A 20051-nucleotide genomic window follows, 5' to 3' on the forward strand; every position below is an offset into this window, starting at 1 on the left:
CACCTTTGTGTTGTTATTCTCTCTCACTCTCCTTTTTCCACTTCAGTGCTATGCATAGGGCATGGATATTTTTATTGCTGTAGAGACGGATTGTCCACCCACCAAGTTAGATTTGCCAAAGGAGTTCATGGAAGGACTAGTTAAAGTTTATAGAGTTTTATATGCACCGACACGGTGAAAAAAACTTATAATCCTATTAAATCACCTGAAAAATAACTACAAGTTGTCGTCTATTATTGTGGAATCTGATAGCGGCAAAATTCTTTTTGGGGAAATCTATGTGGTGTGGAAAACTAGAGTAGGTAATTATATTTAGTAATTATAGTTTGAATTAATTACTTCCCATAGCTAAAAATTGTATCTTAATAACACTTATTAACTATTAAGGTAAAATATAATAAAAAGAAAATAAATTCATCTCTCACCTCCATTTTCTCCCACCTCCATTTCTGTAAACCCATCTCTCACTTCCAATTCAACTTTTCTCCACTTTCTCTCATCTCGATTCGCCAGAGGAAGAAAGCAACGCCGTCGTTGCCGCCACTGCTACCGCCCAGATCTTCATCTTGATGCACAGCTGGCATAGTCACAGATCTAAGCGTATTTCGAAGGAGATTTCTGTGGCCTCTCCTTTCTCCTCCACCGCCGTCGTCTTCTATGGCCGGAATCCATGGCCAGTCACTGAATTTTTCTAAGATCTGAGCGTATTTTCTCATATCTAAGTGTATTTTATTTGTTGTATCTCAGATCTGAGCGTATTTTATTTCTTATATCTCAGATTTGAATGTATTTGAGTGTATTCGTTATTTTTTTAGTGTAAAATAGATTGATTTTATTTCTTGTATCTCATATTTGAGTGTATTCGTTATTCTTTAAGGTATTCGTTATTCTTTATGTCTAAAATAGAGTGTTTCTTCATATATATTTTTTGCTTATATTTCAAAGGAGATTTTTTTGTATATAAATGGATACAACGAATTTTGAATATAGCCGAATAATCCTATATTTTCTTGCACTTATGTTGTTTGAATATAACTGAATTTAAAATATAATAAGTTAAATACAGTGTAAAATTAGTTAGGAAAGAATATTGCTTAATTGAATACATCCGAATTGAATACATCGAAATACAGTCGAATTCGAACACGTTACTGTAGCTACGAAATATAATTAGCAAAAGTGTGGCTATGCCTAAAAAAAACTTCAAAGTGTAGTCATTTGTGTAAGTTGCCCTTCTTTTGTTATGTTACACCCCGTAGTTTCGTATATTGAAATTCGAGCTACCTTTCAGGAGGTATGTGAGCTTATATGTGTTTAACTTATGGTTATAAGGATTTAAGTTCATATAGTAAGCTATGAAAGGATTGAAGGGCAAGTGAATTAAGGAAATTAAATTTGTTGGAACTTGGAAGAAAATATAAAGGGCAATTTTGGCCCAACTTGGAGAAAGGATATCTTTTAGTAGATGAGGAGTTTTGAAGCAAAGTAAATGCCTAAAATAAAGTTCGTCGTGTCTAGTTTCCAGTGCAACAAACCGCTCGTCGATACGGCATCAAAGTGGAGAATTATGGACGTTACAAGTTAGGCTGACAGAGCAGAAACGCTGCTACAGTAACCGGGTTGCTACAGTACCTGGCTTGCTACAGTACTGCTATAGTGACCCCAGCCCAAATTTGACCCACTATTTAAGGATCAAATCTGATCCTAAACCTCATTTTTCAGCCAAGAATTCTCCAAATATTTCCCAAATCTTCTAGAAAATTCTCCTAACTTTTGTCCACCAGATTTTAACGCGAATTAAGTATAATCTTCGGATTTAAGTTTGGACAGCGCATAGTTGCAATTATACTATCGTATTGCGGTAAATCTTGGTTGGAATTCAAGTCCAATATTGGAGATAGCGGGAATAAGGTATGAATCTCTCCTTATTAATATGGATATAAGTTTATTTACGGAAGTAGAGTCGTAGAATAATCGTATAGTGAATTTGTTGGTGGAAAAATTGGACAAATTTCGTGTGGGATATTTTATGGAATATATTGGTATTGATAATATTGTGGTTGATGTTGTTATTGTTGTTGGTTGCCGGATTATGATTTCGAGCTGGGCATATAAACAGGGGAGATGCTGCCCGAATTTCAGTAGATTCAAAAAGGGGTTTCATTTAAATGCTTGAGACAAGTGTGTGGCAACGAGTCTAATGATACCATAAATGATTTATGCGTTGACATACGAGCTTGGGAGAATAAACGTTGGGTGACTAAGAAGACCAAAAGGTATGTTAAGGCTAAACCTTTCTTTCTTAAGGCATGATTCCTTTGTTGTGAACCTATACATGATATCTTCAATAACCACGTTTCTAAAAGTACCAACGCTTACAGTTCCCGATGTTCTTGTGATATCCTTGAGCTTGTTTCATGGCTATTGATGTTATTCATTGATGTTGATCTCATCTTATGACTTTGTTCCTCCAAGCTGAGACGTGTTCATGATGACGGTTCCATAATAATAATCCAATGAGCTTAGGAACAGGTTCTTAAGGAATGTTTTATAGGACATGAATAGAGTGCTAGCAAAGGATCTCTAATGAGGTATTTAATGTTCGAAGAGAGATTCAAGTTGTATCTTAGGATTTGGTTATAGTCTAGTCAAGTAGGAAGAGGTACTAATGGCCGGAACTGTGCTTATAAGTCTTATGTGATTATGGAGACCCTACGAGTTAAGTGATAACCACAGGAAGGGCATAGAGATTACTTGTAGATGTTTAGTTATGATGTTGATTATAATTATCACTGGTCTACGACCAGTCGGGCAGATGTTACCACCGGGCTAAGGCCGGTTGGGCAGATGTATGTATGTATGTATATATTTACCACTGGACTGTAGCAAGTCGGGCAGTTACCACCGTGCTACGGTCGGTCGGGCAATTACCGCTAATCAGTCGGGCAGTTGCGCTTTACCGTCGGGCGATAATCGGACAGGCAGTTATTACCACCAGACTGCAGCCGGTCGGGCAGTTACCACTGATCAGTTGGGCAGTTAGTATAGGATGATTAGTAAGATAAAGGCACAATACTGTATATAGATATGGTTAAGCATGCGAGAGTATAGAGTGATATGTATACATATATATATATATATATATATATATATATATATATATGGATCGGGTTGCACGCCGCAACATATGCTCGGATAATGTTTGATAATAAGTTAACCGGGGCCATGGTAGGGTATACAGACCTAGTAAAGATTACAAGAAGATGAAGAGGTATGTATACGTGTGCTAGATTTCCATCGGTAGTTCAGAAATGCCATTCTTATTCTTCTCATCTTTAGTATATGACTATTTTGTTGCACTTTCCGCCTTGCATACTTAGTACATTGCTCGTACTGACATCCCTTTACTGGGGGCGCTGCGTTTCATGCCCGCAGGTCTTGAGATACAGCTTGATGGATCTTTCAGTAAGGATACCAGCTCAGCAGGCAGAGTCGTGGCACTCCACTTGCTTCGGAGCTGCCCTGTGAGTCAGCATGGCTGCATATGCATTTGCATGGGTATGGTGGGGCCCTGTTTCGGCCACTTTATGTCATGTACTCCTGTAGAGGCTCGTAGACAGATATGCACAGTTAGATATCTTATAATCATTTTGACTTATACTATGTTGTATCATTATTATGGATAGCCTTACCGGCACATGCACTCGAGATTGGTTTGAAGACGTAAGTATGTTATCTTTTGGGCTTGTGCCCCTATGGCTTATAGTACCTTGGTCTTATGTTGCCTTTCGAGATACAAAAAACGTGAATTACAGTTTGGTTCGATCGGTTCCCGTAGGGTGCCGAGTACCAGTCACGCCTTACTAAGGTTGGGGTGTGACATGTTATCTGTGTATATAAGTTAAACTAGTGTTATTTGGCCCGGGCTTAACTAATGTTAAAATTAAATTTGCAAATACTTTTTTTCTCACTCTTAGTGATGTTAAGTTATTGAAAGATTAGTTCGACGCAAATTCCAAAATACTAAAGGCTCTCCAAAAATTAAAATTGCATCCAAAGTATTTAAAAATTGAATAACGACTTATTTTAGACTTCTTTTTAGCATTATTTATTTATTGAATTTAATTTAGATTTAGACTTTGGAAATTTCGAGATCCAACTTAGCTATAACATTTGTGTGATTAAAAACATTCATTATGAACTATAACATTTTCTTTCAAAAAGAAGAAAAATAATTTGGTTCAAGAGACATCAATTATATATGCTACATTTATTCTTTCGATGAGTTGTTAATAGATGTTATTTTCATTTAAGATATACAAACTACAATGAAAATATGAAGAGTAATTGACTTTTCTTAATATAATTAAATCCTTTTGTTTTCCAAAAACTTATGTGATGAGGAAATGACATTTCTTCCTTTTGTTAGTTTATAAGTGACACATTATTTTATAAAATGTACATTCTAATCATTTTTTAAACAAAAATAAAGCTTCAACGCTTCATGCTTAATTTAATCATGTGTCCCTATGCTAAACAGACACCGTCTAATCCTTTTTTAAACCCCTCCCCCCCCCCCCCCCCCCCCCCCAAACAAAAGAAAAAAATGATACTCAAAAACCTTAAATATGATTTTCTCCCTTTTGTTACAATTGTTTGATACTCCCTCCGTCCCAATTTAAGTGTCTTATTTTCTTTTTTATTTGTCCCAAAAAATGTGTCTCTTTTTATATTTAGTAAGTTTTAGCAAGTTTTAGACCACAAGATTTAAAAGACTGCACACATCTTTAATTTAGGACCACAATATTTAAAAGTCTCCCTTTGTTTCTTATACTTCGTGCCCAGTCAAACTAAGACACTTAAATTGGGACGGAGTGAATATTATTATTGCTTGGAAAACTAAAAATTATGTAATATTTAGAAATACAGGCATAAAATATGTCATTCTCTTTAATTATACACATCAGTTATAGTTGGAACGATTCTAAGGATTTACAAGTTATTGAGACTAATGAATATATTAAAGGAGGTGACATATTTTAAGTAGTTAACTTATCTATGTAATAGACATTTGAAAATACACGCAAAATTATTTTTAAAATTTAAATAAAAAATGTCTAATAGAAACATATTATCATGTGTTCGGGTGCTCAATTGTAATATATCGTAATTTATGTGTTCATTTAAAATTTACTGACAAATGTTCACTTAATATTTGCTAACAAATGGTTAAAATTTACTGACAAATGTTCACTTAAAATTTGCTAACAAATGTTCATTTAAAATTTACTGACAAATTTTACAAAAAATATTAAGCCACTAAAGCAATATATAGTAGGAGAAAATGAGGCGTATAAAAGAAGTTATAGTACATTTCACGTCACCCTCTCAAATAGATAAGCAATAAGGACAACTAAAAGGTTGAATTTGGAGGAGAAGCCTTTTGATTAATAACCATTAGTAGTAATCTATGTTTATAAAGCAGACAATACTGATTGTTTGGTCCTCTGGTCCCGAACATATCGTGTCCAAGGCTTATCATGTTGCTTATTTATTCATAATCATATCTATTTGAAACAATTATTAGGAACTTTGTCCCCCTAATTTATTTGTAAGGGCCCCCTAAAATGATAGAATACTGTAGAGATAATTGTCTTGAGTCTGGGGAAAAGATGCCAATGTATAAAGGTGCGGGCCAAAACACTTCTTTTATTTGCCTATATGTGTGCTTCATTTTATAATAATCATATTTAATAGTATGAATAGGAAATGACGATTTTAAGAATGGCAGGCTGGTATATAACTATGTTAATTTTAAGTCATTTGCAGACTCTTTTCAAGACATAGAGCCCGTTTGGATTGACTTACAGCTTAAAGCTGTTTGCAGCTTATAAGCTGAAAAAAATAAGTTGGGGTAATCCAATTTATTTTTTTTGGCTTATAAGCTGTTTTCAGCTTATAAGCTGCTTTAGATAAACTAAGTCAAATGGGTCCAATTATTTTTTTGAGCTTATTTTAAGCATAAAGTGACTTTAAGCTGGCCAGCCAAACACTCAAAAAAGCTGAAAACAGCTTATAAGCTAACTTATAAGCCAATCCAAACGGGCTCATATTGTAGTAAGTTTATGTACATGTTAACAACAATCGGGATAAATTTCAAATGTCACCAAGGAGGTCTTTCTCTTTTGTACCACTAGAGGCGCTGTGCACGGGCCCAATATTATATATATATATATATATATATATATATATATATATATATATATATATATATATATAATTATATATACACACTAGTGCAGTTGGACCGGGCTTAACTAAAGTGAAAAATTAAATTTGTAATTTTTTTTTTTCAAAAAATCTGTTCTTACTTTCTTATTTTTGTAATGTCAGTTTGACACTTAAAAACTTCTAAAATATTTGAGTACAAAAAGGTATCTCAAAGTTAAATGAGAACATTTTTTAGTTTAATTTAGACTTTTATTCAAAATAATTAAATCAAACAAATGCATGCACAAAAGCTCTACTAATTTCTATTTTATTGAAATTATTTGAGATTATAATCTCCAATGACTCAAATTGAGTTTTATCATATGTAAAATTAATTTCATATGTTTATCTGAATTGAACACATATTGGCAAAAAATATGTTCTATTTGACTAATGTCAAAAATATATAATGCTACAATATTGAAATCAATAAAGTTAACTTCTAAATAAATATAAATAATTAAAAGTCTTGGTATTGCAAGATACTCTTGTAGATGTTCTTTCAAATTAAATCACACAAATAATACTAAAAAGTCAATGAGTTTAAATTATTCTTACTTTAAGCTTTCTTTTTCCTTCCAAAAGATACATGTTAAGAAATAACATTTTTTTCCCTTTTTCTAAATTTTGAACCTTCTTGTGAACTTTTAGTTGTAATAATTAATTTATCCTACGTTATATAGAATATTTATTATGCCATATATTTGCAAAAAGTGTTTTTTTTCTTGCAATTGTTTAGTATTATTACTCTTTTGCAATCAAATTACATTTTGTTTAACTAAAACAAATTTCAAATATTTTTCAGTTGATATATGAAAATAATGTTTAATAGTTCATCTGTTAAATAATAAAATATTAAGTAAATTTCATGTCAAAATTGTGCACAAGTAAAATTAGGTTAATTAACTACCGTTCTTAGAAGTTCATTTTTTGATTGAGACAGAAGGACTATAGTTTACATATTTTATATATTTTTTTCAAAGTATCTAACAATGACATAAGTTATTTTTGTTGATATAAGTTATTTTTTTTATTCTTTTAATCTAAAATTTAATCCTACCGTGAGTGAAATCTGTATTAATTACTTTTGACAGCATATACGATATAAATTATAGGAGAAAATAATAAATAAATAAATAAATTACTTTAATCCGAGGAATAAAAATTTAATATATTAAATGAAATGGTAAATAGCATCAATATATAGGAAATAATATTACAAGAACAATGTTTTAATTCAAATATGTATGATTGTGCTTTGTGGGGTCCATTATCATCTTTTTCATGAGATCATTGTTTTTAGTGGTATGTAAAAGTCCTTAAAGTTCTTATAATTTACTAAAATGTTTGAGGAGTTACAAAGTCATAAAATCTTTCATTAGGGTTAAAAATGACCAAAAGAAATCATGTGAGGACTAAACAAAATGGGTATTCTCCCTTATATATATACTAGTCCATGAAAGCTCGTGCTGAGCCCGGGCCCAAGATCAAGGTAAAGAGTACTCATAAAAGTTTTAATTAGAAAAAACTAATTTGTGTTGCGTTCTTTTCTGGGACAACTCATTTAATATGGTTGCTTTTTTAATTATGTATTGTTAATTATTTAAGTTGGCCACATAATTAGTATGCGTTTGGACATGTGATTTCATCTCATGAAATGAAATCCCAAATCATCCAAAAAGGCGTGATCTGGGATTTCAAATCATGATTTCAAAATTTTTAAATGTAAAACTTGACCCATAAGATTATATTTTGTAAAAAAAAAAAAAAAAAAAAACTCAATAAGATTTTTAAATGTAACAATGTTTTTGTTTTCTCGGTCATCTGATCGGGAAATGCATGCTCGGCATGAAGAGATTGTTCGTACCATGTGGGAGGATAATATTGAAGAGCAGTTACATTATTATTCATGTTAAATTTTCCTTTTTATTGAACTAAAGTATGATCAATTGATGTTGTAATTTTTAGAAAGACCTTCTAGTAGCGTATTGATTTTGTTATGAACTATGAATTGCTCATTTGGTAAGATTGTAGAAGAATTGAGAAAGTATTGATGGTTTTCACAACTTGTGGGGTTTTTATGTCTATAAGAAAAAATACAACTTGAGAAATCCAAATTGCATGTCCAAACATGATTTCATCTCATGATTTCAAATCATGTCCAAACGGCTTCTTAGATAACTTACTAAAAGAATTGTTTATGAGGAAGCAAGTATTGCAGGAAATAAGTATTAAAGAGGCACATATAACTTAATGTTTGTAAACTAACAAAATTTGAAGTATGTAAAACAATTTCAAACTAACTATAATTGTCAATTGAAAAAACATTTTAGCATTTTATGAGTTTGTTCACATATAATTTTTAATTTAAGATAAAAATAGATGTTCTGTATATATTGATTAGCCGCTCGTAATCTCATCGGCTTATGTTAGTAAAATATGATGATTAAAGACTAGGTCTAAATACATTTATACACGCTATATTTATTCTTTCATTGAGAGATTTACGGAACTTAACTATAAACAAAGATAAATTAAAAATTAAAAATTAAAAAAATAAATTAACTCTTAACTTATTTTAATAGATGCTAACTCTAATTAAATAACAAAATGAATTAAGAATATCAAATAAGAAATGTTTTTCTTAATTTAAACTTTCTTTTCCTTTCAAAAAATGCATACGAGAAAACGGTATTTCTTTTCGTTTTTCTTAGTCTTAGTGGAATATTATTTTGTAAAATTTATGTCATAATAACCTCATGCTAGTTATCTCAAATAAGTTAGGATCGACCAAATTTAAATAATTTAATCATGTCTCAATGTGGCAACATAGCTAATAGTTTTGTAAAATTGTGTTAAATTATAACACATAAATTTATATTTTCAAAATACAAATTAAATATCATTAATGAATTAGATCATGGAAAATTTAATAGTAATTTTAAAATTTACCAAGTGAAAATACCATCTACAGAGTACTTTTTCAACAGTAAATGAGTTCTTTAAAATTATTGTATTTTCTTATCTTCGTCACAATTGTTTCTGTTAGGTATGACATTATCATTTTAGACAACTTTTGAAACATTTTAAAGGATTTCAATCTTGTTATATTTACCCACTTGAATGTGGCAATCTAGGTAATAAAGAAATAAAGTGGGGGTAAAAGTATGGGATAGATAAAGTACATATCCACATGCAAAAAGTTAATTTGAGAGACCATGTATTACCAAAATAGGTTTAGAAGTGTCTTGATTTATTGAAAATATACTTTGGCATATGCAATAAATATCAAATACAAGGGCAAAATCGAAAGTGCAAACCATTTAGTTAGCAAGCTCCCCAACAATAAAGTTGAGAACTTACTAAGGCCTACAAAACTCATTACATTGTCACTTATTATATATAGTAACTAGTCTTTTTTTTTTTGTGCGGAGTGCACTTCAATTGCACTGGTCTTTAATTTTTACCCCTCAAATTGGTGGTCTTTAATTTTTGTCCCTTTCGCCTAATACCATGAGGTTTGAGGTTCGTACCCCGGGCCAGTAAGAAAAAAATAAAGACAATTTCGCAAGGCAGAGTTTTGTAATCTCAAGGGGCAAATTAGTCCACAGGTAAATTTTTTGAATCGTAGCTATAGTAACTCCTTTTGCTAGCCAATAAAGTTACTTCATCTATGTATTTTGCAGGGAAAAGGGTCGAAAATACCTCTGTACTTTGGAAAAGGGTCTAAAAATATTCTTCGAACTTATTTTGGGTAAAAAAATCCCCCTCTCATCCTTAAAGTTTTCAAATATACCTCTGTTTTGACCGAAATTATCCCCCCAAATAATCTGAAATCCTTTTTTAAACCCGCTCTATCATTTAAACCCGACTCAACTAAATAATAGCGCATAAGATTCCCTTATTCCCCCAATATGTAGGTATGAAGTTTGAGGAAATTTCCGTCAAGACAGGAGTATATTTGAAAATTTTAAGGATGGAAGGAGTATTTTTGACCCAAAATAAGTTCGGAGGATATGTTTAACCTTTTTTCAAAGTAGAGGGGTATTTTTGACCCTTTTCCTTGTAAATTCACTTTGACTGGAAGCACATGTGGCGTGGGAAACTTTGATGGAACTCACAGTTTGACAAGCATATTAAAAAAGGGAAAAGAGTCAAATATACCTCTTTACTTTAGTTTATTGGCTAACTTTGCCCTCCATTAGTCAAAGTAGTCAAATATACCCCTCCATTAACCAAAGTATACACATATACCCTTGAATGGATGAAATCCCCAAATCAGCTAAAATTATCCATTTAACTAAAATTACCCATGCCCATAAGTTAGACCCGACCTGACCCAAAAATATAATTTTCCCATACCTTAATATACCAAAAAAAAAAAAAACTACAGAAATTAACTTGTAAAACTGCAAAGATATTCGATTAACCTCCTATTATAAGACAACTAATTTCTTCTCTAGTTTCTTCTTAACATAATACTATGCAAATTTATGCTTAAAATTAAGAAAAACAAGTAAAGCTAAAATTAAAAAACACATAACACCAGTAGTAATAACCACATACTCAATTAATCGCACTATTACTCGATAATATTTTCTTCTTCTCAGCATCGCAAATTTCTACTAAAACATTAGAATACAGACACACACTTGCAAATCAATAAAAGCTACATATATATTGATTCTACAAAAATGAAACGATGATTAAAATTGATAAATTATTTTCAACTGAAAAACATTCAACGTGATGATGAAATTAGCTTCGACAGAGAAAATAGTTTTACTGATAAATAGTTTTTTTTTTAGTTTTAAAAAGAAAAATATACGCTGCAATTTTGTGCTTAGAAATTAAGAAAAATAAGTAAAGCTAAAATTAAACAACACATAACATTACGATAATATTATTCTTCTTAATTAACATAGGAAATATTGCTTAAATTTAAGAAAACACGATCACTTGCATTTTTTTTTTTTTTAAAGAACTACATTAATTATATTTTTTTAGGGTGGGGGGAAATTATTCTTTGGGTCGGGTCGGATCTAACTTATGGGGCATTGATAATTTTAAATGGGTAATTTTGGCTGATTTGGGGATTTCCATCCATTCAGGGGTATATGTGTATATTTTGTCTAACGACGGGGTATATTTGACTACTTTGGCTAACAGAGAACTAAGTTAGCCAATAAAATAAAGTAGAGGGATATATTTTACCGTTTCCTATTAAAAAAAGATAAACATAGTCTTTTGAGGGTATTTAAAGGCCCCAAAATTTGAAATATTTATCAAATAACACAAAAAGAACCAATGGAATAAACTTAAATATTAAGGGCAAAACAATCAATTTACATTGACCCCAAGCTGCTCCCATTCCCTCTTACTAATAGTACTAGTGAGGTTATGCCCAGGCTCCCAACAACTATTATACGTGAGCAATCGTCCAATAGTCCTCTATGTTACATGATTTTAAAATTTTTGTGCTAAGACAGTCGCAAATATATATTTTTGTCCCATATTTCTGGAATTCCAATTAATATAAATGGTAAGTTATTTATGAAATTAATCTAATGATTAAAATAGAAGTTAAATTAAGCTTACAATGAAATAGAGTGCATACTTCTTCAACCTAAAATTTTATCCTGCTGAAGATAGATAACATCTGCAATGTGAATTAAGCAGCTTATTCCTTTAGTAGCTTTTAGTTTATAGCTTATTCCTTTAGTAGCTTTTAGTTTATATTACAAGATGATTTTGCTCTTGCTTACAGCAGAACTATATTGTTCATTGTTGTTTAAAACCTTGATTTGAAGCCTTGGATTAAGTGTTCCCTGTTAAATTTCATATATACTTTCTTTTTATGTTTTTTTTTTTTTTGGTGCAAAATTAAGAATGAACTTTTAGTATCCATCGATAGATCTTACAACTGTTCTGGCATAAATAACCATAGCATTCACAACAACTAATCATACTCGCCCAAAATGTTGCCATCATTAACTAAATTGGGAAGAAAATTGCTAAATGGCTATAAAAGACAATTAAAAGTTTCAAGTGGGGTCAATGCATTCAAAAGATGAAGCCTGTGCTCCCAACACGGTGACTAATTCTTTTTAAAAGTATGTTTCATGATTATTCAATGTAAATTAAAGGATGTAAAATTAGGATGAAATTCAAAAGTGATGCCATTAGAAAGATTAAAATCTCTCTATATAATCTTTTACAAAATAATAAAATATTTAGATATTTATTATTAATTTATGAGTTTAAGACTAAATGATGGATGATTTGTGTGACGAATAATTAAATTCAACATTAAGTTATAAAAGTACTGTCGCCTCTTGTTGGGTCAAGCTATTTAATTTTAATTTTAAATTTCGAACTTCTAAATTCCATCCATAACTTTGAGAGTTAATAAAATAAATTTAAATTTCATAGTGAAATTCTTGTTATGGTAATTGTGCCATATATAGTGAGATGGATGTAGAACAAAATAATCATTCTATCCTTAATTTATAATTTCACTATCATAAATTTTCATTAATAAATTTTAGTTATTTGATATTTTCAATTAAAAAAATAAATGCATCAGTTTCAGTGAAACTTTAAAACTAAAATAAGGCTTTTTAGAATATTAAATGTTGAAAATTGTTATAGCCCAAGACAAAACAAATGTTCTTTATTCCTTTTTATCATGAAGGTAGTAAAAATCATATAGGGATGTATCACAAATAAATATTACTGAGATGTACAAAAGTTTTGTAGAAGGAAAAATACAAATATTTGTAAGTCTGCTACAGAAATTATTTTATATACAAAATTAATCCCACTGGAGTAAGTTAACTGGCTTGAAAAGAGAAATGAATTGTCAGGCAAATAGGAATGGGGTCCAGATTCCAGAAGGTTAAAAACATTCTAAACAAATGCAGAAGATAAGGAAAAGCAAATGGGGTCTACAGCTAAAAAAGCTGAAGCGCTAACATTTTGGCTGCACAGGTATTACGGAAAATATCATTGAGACCGAGGGCTTTTACGTCAAGGTAACCTGCAAAGTAAAATAATACTCCTAGTTGAGTAATAATAGTAATACATAAAAAATAGTAATAAAAAAACTAAAACAAAAGAAAAAGAAGAATTAAAAGAAAACAAAAAATAAGATAACTATATTAACTTGGACAAAGGTTTTTTAGCTCAAATTGTATAAATTTCTTCCGTGCCCAGTTAGTTGCAATTCTAATGCCTAACATTGAGCCCGTTTGGATTAGCTGATAAGTTGTTTTTAGCTTTTTTGAGTGTTTAACTGGCCAGCTTAAAGTCATTTTGTGGTTAAAATAAGTTTAAAAAAATAATTGAGCCAATTTAACTTAATTTATCTAAAGCGCTTATAAACTGAAAACAGCTTATAAGCCGCTTAAAATAAGCCCATCAAAACAGGCTCATTATTACAAAGAAAGTAAATAAGACGGGCCGGTGGCCTGCTAGGCAAATATAGAGAAAATCATGGCGTGATCAACATCTTTTTAACATCTTAATTAGACTTGTCACATCCAACATAATTTAAGTTCGCCCACCCAAAATAGGATATATTATATTTTAATAAGCTTTGCACTTAATCATGTGATTACTAATTCTTACGCCATATTTTTCAAAGCACTCAAATGGTTGGTTGATATGTCACTGTTTTGCCAACCAGAAGGAGTATCCTAACTTCTTGTAATGAATTTGCCATCTTTGATTCAAATACAATCTTTCTTCTGATCTTAAAAGCCACATGATAAGAGTAAGGTCTCAAAGAAGAACAGCTTTGCTTTTTGCCTCACCTAGTTTTCATTAACAAGAAGCAATTGTTCTTATTTTTCAAGATATGTACTTTGTTATTGGTTTAACTAAAATTAAATATTAAAAGCTTGTGATCCTTACATACCCAGCTTATAGAGAAACATTGAAACAAGAGAGAAATAGGGGGAAGGAATCCCAAGCATAGCAATCTACGCAATTTCCGTGTTCAGTAGTAGGAAAGAAATGGACCTCTCACTCAATTCAATAACATGTTCTAGGGCATCTATTTCTAATAATAATGTTCGTATTTGACCAGACTTTTTGGACGTTCCATGATTAAACCGACTAGCGGCACCTTCGTGAGATGCTATCTTGAAATATCAAAAAAGACTTTCAATTCCATTTGACTCAGGGCGTCAGATACCCTTCAACAGAAACCTCTTCTTTTTTGTCATTGATAAGTTTTCTCTCAGTGCCCTACTATCATTCTCTAAAGTGGTTTGCTAAAGGTAATAGAAATCAAGAGTTAATGAGACCACTCACTGCTTATACTGTGCATTTTGTTCCCGATTTTCATTTACTTTTTCTTGAAAAGGAATTAGAAAAAATAGCATAGAAATCAATTTTTTGTTTATAATAACCGTGTTGTTCGTGTTAGCTTTCGTGAACACAAATATTCTATTGAGTACCTACTATTTCTTGCTAGCACAAGTATCGGAAAACTCTGCATGCCAAGACTTGAGCCTAGGAAAGAATTCACCCAGTCCTTGGTCCAAGATTGCTGCTGCAGTTAAACTCCTAGGCCAACTAGCATAGAGAATCAGTGCAAAAGGGTGGGTATTTCGTTCAAAATATGCAAAAAGTAAACACTATCACTTTCACCATCGAAGAAAGGAGGTCCTACATATTTCACAAACAAGAGGAAACGTCCATTACATATGCTAAACTAGAGAGAAGTTTTAAGTAATGGACCCTACTTTATTTTAGGAGGGGGCACACCGTGGGCTTGGACAAATAATTCAGCTTCTCTAAAGAACAAGATTGTCACGATACATAAACTACAATAGCAACATATGGCGAAAAACGAAGTAATGTACCTTCTTGCACTGTCTTCATAACCAAATTTAAACAAGCTCAGGAAAGGAACTTTGGTGCTCCAACCACATTCTGTTAAATTTTGGCCTTTAATTAAAGCTCATTGACACAATGTATGTTAAGAACAAAGCATATTGTCTCTCTAGAGGAGTGACCTTGCAGTAGATTACTTATCGCCAATGAATATGCAGCCTAATATCACTTGAGACAAAAAATAGGTGAGTCTCAATGAGAAATATCAGCTATTTTCAGTTATGAAACCCAAAGAACACGAATCTTCGTCCAATAAACTTCTCTTTAAGTGCTCCGTATCCAGGCAGCCTAATAGCTTCAGTTCATACTTACAGCTATGGTAGGTCAGGCCTAACCATGCGAGAGTCGCTCAAATCTGTTGTTTCCACACAAGCTGTGTCACTTAGGTTTGTAGTTTTTCTTCCTTAATAAAGCGCAACAACTTGTCACGAAAAACTGCTGAGAAGATATGCTCCGTTTCTAAAGACCTTACAAATTCCTCTGCATTATCCACATTTCCCTGCTTTTCCCAGTATTTTACACATGTAACTAAGGTCTCCCTGCTAGGTTTATAATCAGGGGGGCATATTGAGATGGCCTTCTTCAATGCTTCTACAGCCTCTGGGACTAGATCTTCATATATGTATCCATTTGCTAAGTGACACCATGTGGTGACCCATGGAACACCTCCTTTTGACATTCCTTTGTCCATTAGGGCCTTAGCCTTCCCCAGAAGACCATTTCTACAATAACAGTGAATCAAAACATCTGGGACACGGAAGTCGTAGGACAAAGCTTCCGATTCCCATTCCTCAAAGATCTTCTCAATTCCTTCAGTATCACCAAATTTCAGTAATGAGCTCATCACACTAATGTAACCTTTATTAAGAATTCTCATGTTCTGCTTATACAAATCCCACACTCGGTGCACCTCTTCTTTCTTTCCAGCTTCCGCATATAGTTTTAACAATGAATTATATGCACCATAACTTTTCTGACGAGTCAAAATCATGCTGTCCAGTTTACTCAGCAACTCTAAAGCTTTTTCCACCTGCCCAACTTTCAAATACTTCTCTGCTGCAATACTGTAAGTATCCCAGTGCAAAATGAGATGCTTATCAGATTCCATCATTGCTACTATTCTATCCATTCCCTCAGAATCTCCAACAGCAGCATATGCAGTTAACCGTATCGTGAGTGTGAACTCATCAAAATTTATGCCTTTCTGCTCCATTTCATTCATCAGATTATCCATTTTCTCCCATGTTCCGGTTTTATAATAGAGGTTCATCATATAATTGTAGCACAATGTACCCTTAGCAAACCCCATATCTCTTAGTTGTTGCATTATGGCCTCAGCTTTCTCTACAGATTTCTCATTGGTATAGCAATTGAGAAGAGCGGTATACACCTCCGGGCGTCTCAATATCTGCGGAATGCTATTGAAGTATTTTTCAGCCTCTTCTAGGCCTTTAACTTTATACATCAGATTAATTCGTGTTCTTACATCAGCAGGTTGGAGGGGGAAATATTTTCTGTCTGTCATCCAATGAGATACCTGTTCACAAAATTACAAAAGATAAGGTGAAAATTTAGAAGACCAACAATGAAGTAATATAAGTATGTAGCTCAGATCTTTTCACACCAACAAATCTCGGCTCTACGCCGTATCTTGCAAAGGGTGAGGAGCTATTTTCTTCATTCCTATGCTCTTTAGCTGTTACCTTTGCTTAAATTAACAGAGTGAACAACGGCCATATGGAAGTATGGAACTAAGGATTACTAGATTAGCGCAAAAGATCAAGCGCTCATTTTCTTTTTCCTTTGTTTTGTGGGGAGGGGGGGTTGAGGGAGGAACCAAAGGATAACACATCGGCATATTATTTTTTCCCACGGACTTAACCACAACTACATAGCAATAAATGTACACAACATTTGTAGACTAATATTTCCAATGTTCGATCAGCTTGCATAAACCGAGTAATCAAAAACACTGTTCTTTAAAGCGTCAAGGCCTTTTTGAGTGGTACGCCTTAGCCCATTAGTGACTTCTAACATGCACTTGTACAGAGGCAGATGTAGTCTTTTGGCTAAAGGTTCATCTGAGCCCATAGTTTTCCACAACGGAGCATAGATATGTACATAAAAACTTACAAAAATTTCAATAAATATTAGAACTGAACCCATAATTTTAAAGGTATAGTGACTTCACCAATTTTTTTTTATTTTTTTAAAGGTATAATGAGTTTAGTGCTAAAAATCTAAAATATTGAACCCATTATGTTTAAATCCCGGATTCACCTCTTGTATACGAACGCAACAAAGCCTAAATACAAACATTGCAACAACATAGGGATCAAAGTTTCTCCAGCAATAGCTAGTTTATATTAGAGCCATATTTGCGGTAGCGACTAATTGGGATTAAGGCTTACACTCTGTTTGGATGGTTGTCACCTATTGTATCGTATTATGTTGTTAGTTTCAATACAATGTTTGTTTTGATTGTTACTTAAATTTTATTGTATCGTATCGTTAAATTCATCGTCATGTAAAGACGAAAAGTCCCATTTTGTGTAACGACCAATTTGGTGTGATCGCGTCGTTACCTTATTTTGTCTTTACTTGTTATCTAACTAATAATTCTATTCTTCACCCTACCTTTTTATAGTAGCTCTACCCCGTATCCTACTTTTCTTGTGGGTTTATCTTTCAAATTGTTGATGTGTGAAAATGATACAATCTATCCAAATGTTGTTATACATCAAAATAATACAGTACAACTCAATTCAATATAATAGGATACAATATGTAACAACCATCCAAACAGAGTGTTAGGTTCATTTGAGTTTTTGTGTGTGTGTGTGTGTGTCATTTGCTTAATAAAAGAAAACAAACAGTTTCTTTCACGATGTACTGTCTCAAAACTCACTAAAACAACAAAAAACAAAAGAAGAAGAAGAAAATGTACCTCAAGGGCATGTTTGTATCTTTTGTAACTGTTTAATCGTTTGATAATCCACTGAAGTTCGGTTTTGGCCACTTGTTTTCCTTCTTTAACCCATTGTTCGAGTACTGGAACCATAGACAAGTCTGGGCTACCTAAGGGTGCTATTCTTGCAAAGACCCAGTCACGCTTATGATCTTTATGTTGTTTAGTCGATGTTGTTGTTTCATAAAAACGGATAATTATGGTTCTGTGAAAATGTACTGGGTTTTGGTTCCTTAAGGAAGAGAGGGAAAACTTCATTAGAGAAAGCTTCATTGAGAGAAGGGAAGAAAGAAATAATAATTTGGGGGTTTTAGGTGGGCTTAAGAAGGTATGTCTGACCCGGTCCATTTTAATTTAGCCCACGTCAGAAGAAAAGTGAATTCCAGCTTATTCTGACCTCAAATTATACATTTTTTTGTGCGGATTGGCCTTCAAAAGCACTAGTCTTTAATTTTTGTTCCTCAAATTGGTGGTCTTTAATTTTTGACCTTCGCCTAATATCTCAAGGTTCTGGGTTCGATTTCAGCTCAGTAGAAAAAAGAAAAAATTTCGCAAGGCAGAGGTTTGGATTCGTAAAGCAGATGTTTAGATTCGCAAGACAGAGTTTTGCATGCAATACTCTACCTCAGGCAGAATTTTAAATGCAAAACTTTGCCTTAAGGGAGAGTTTGAGTTTGATTGCAAACTCTGCCTTAAGGTGGAGTTTCAAACTCTGCCTGAAGGTAGCAAAATTCTGTCTGAGGTAGAGTTGCGAATCCAAACTCTACCTTGCGGTTTTTTTAAAAAAAAATTGACTAAGCGGGGATTCGAACCCGAAACAAAGGGGTTCTAACAAAGGAAAAGAAATTAAAGACCATCAATTTAATGGACAAAAATTAAAGACCACCCCAAAATAAGGACATTCCTGCGAATTGCCCCAAATTATACCGGACCAAAGAATTGTTCATTGGCACATATGACATGTATTGTGCTGGTCTTTAATTTTTAGCCCTCATAACAAACAACTTTTTCGCGGGACATAAATTTATATTTTCTCATCATAATATCAAAACTAGGCATAAGTTCAATTGCTAATGGCCAAAAATTAAAGACAGTCCCATTTGAAGGATAATTCGTGCAATTTCCTGGAGTAGTTTATTTTGGGAGAAATTGGCTAATAGCCACTTTTGGGACCACTAATTAAGTTTTAGCCACAATCTCAAAATTATTTCATATTTAGTTTCTCGACAAAAGCACGCTTAGCTAAAACATGAAAACACTTCAGTATAGTGTGCTGGAGGCCAAACTTTTATCAGTAAAACTCTACCATACTATGCTGGAGCTCAAAATTCAAACATACTATGTTGGAGTCCGAAACTTTTATAGGTGAAATTAATATATTATTTCAATCGACCTTTTTGAAAAAATCTCTACTTCTATTTCACAGCAATGCTTGTTCAAACTGCAGTGGACAATCATAAAGTTGAAGTTCTAACCTTGTCCTTGAGTTCAAACAAAGTATCAGGAGTACTGATCTTTAGAATTTTAACAAAAAATGTGTAACATGAGTGTTTAATTTGATTGATCCCCTTATAAAAGAAAATGGTAATTGGAGGTCATTTTAATTTTAAGTATTTTTCGATGACTAATGGAGGAACAAGCCAAATTATGCCAAAGAAATAATAGAACAAAAACATGTGCATTACTAAATAGGAACATTTGTCATTTTATTGACACAACTTGAAGAAATTTATGTATCGCACGGCATCACGGAAATTTAAGAACTTTAAAGAATATTAGATGAAGACGTTGAGGTGAAAAAAAAAAAAAAACTCCAACAAATTGCACATGCAAATCTGGACTCTAAAGTCTAAGTAACAGATTTAAATTACAGAGTCAAATGAAGTCAGCTAACAAACTATTTAAAAGATAA

General features: G+C 32.5%; 1 protein-coding gene across 1 annotated transcript; it reads right to left on the minus strand.

Annotated features, from left to right (window-relative positions):
* Positions 1-14897: 14897 nt before the first annotated feature.
* Positions 14898-18450, minus strand: LOC132622290 (pentatricopeptide repeat-containing protein At2g20710, mitochondrial-like). Its single transcript, XM_060336875.1, has 2 exons — positions 18119-18450; positions 14898-16708 (listed from the first exon to the last, which is right to left on the minus strand). The coding sequence occupies exons 1-2, from the start codon at positions 18410-18412 to the stop codon at positions 15554-15556; spliced, it is 1449 nt and encodes a 482-aa protein (XP_060192858.1). The 5' UTR covers positions 18413-18450; the 3' UTR covers positions 14898-15553.
* Positions 18451-20051: the final 1601 nt, after the last annotated feature.

Source organism: Lycium barbarum, chromosome 12, assembly GCF_019175385.1.
Source record: "Lycium barbarum isolate Lr01 chromosome 12, ASM1917538v2, whole genome shotgun sequence".
In the NCBI taxonomy this organism is placed as follows: Eukaryota; Viridiplantae; Streptophyta; class Magnoliopsida; order Solanales; family Solanaceae; genus Lycium; species Lycium barbarum.

Coding starts and splice junctions, on each gene's coding strand:
- LOC132622290 (XM_060336875.1), bottom strand. CDS start 18,412: ATGAAGCTTTCTCTAATGAAGTTTTCCCTCTCTTCCTTAAGGAACCAA. Junction 16,709..18,118: donor GATACAAACATGCCCTTGAG/GTACATTTTCTT, acceptor TTTTGTGAACAG/GTATCTCATTGGATGACAGA.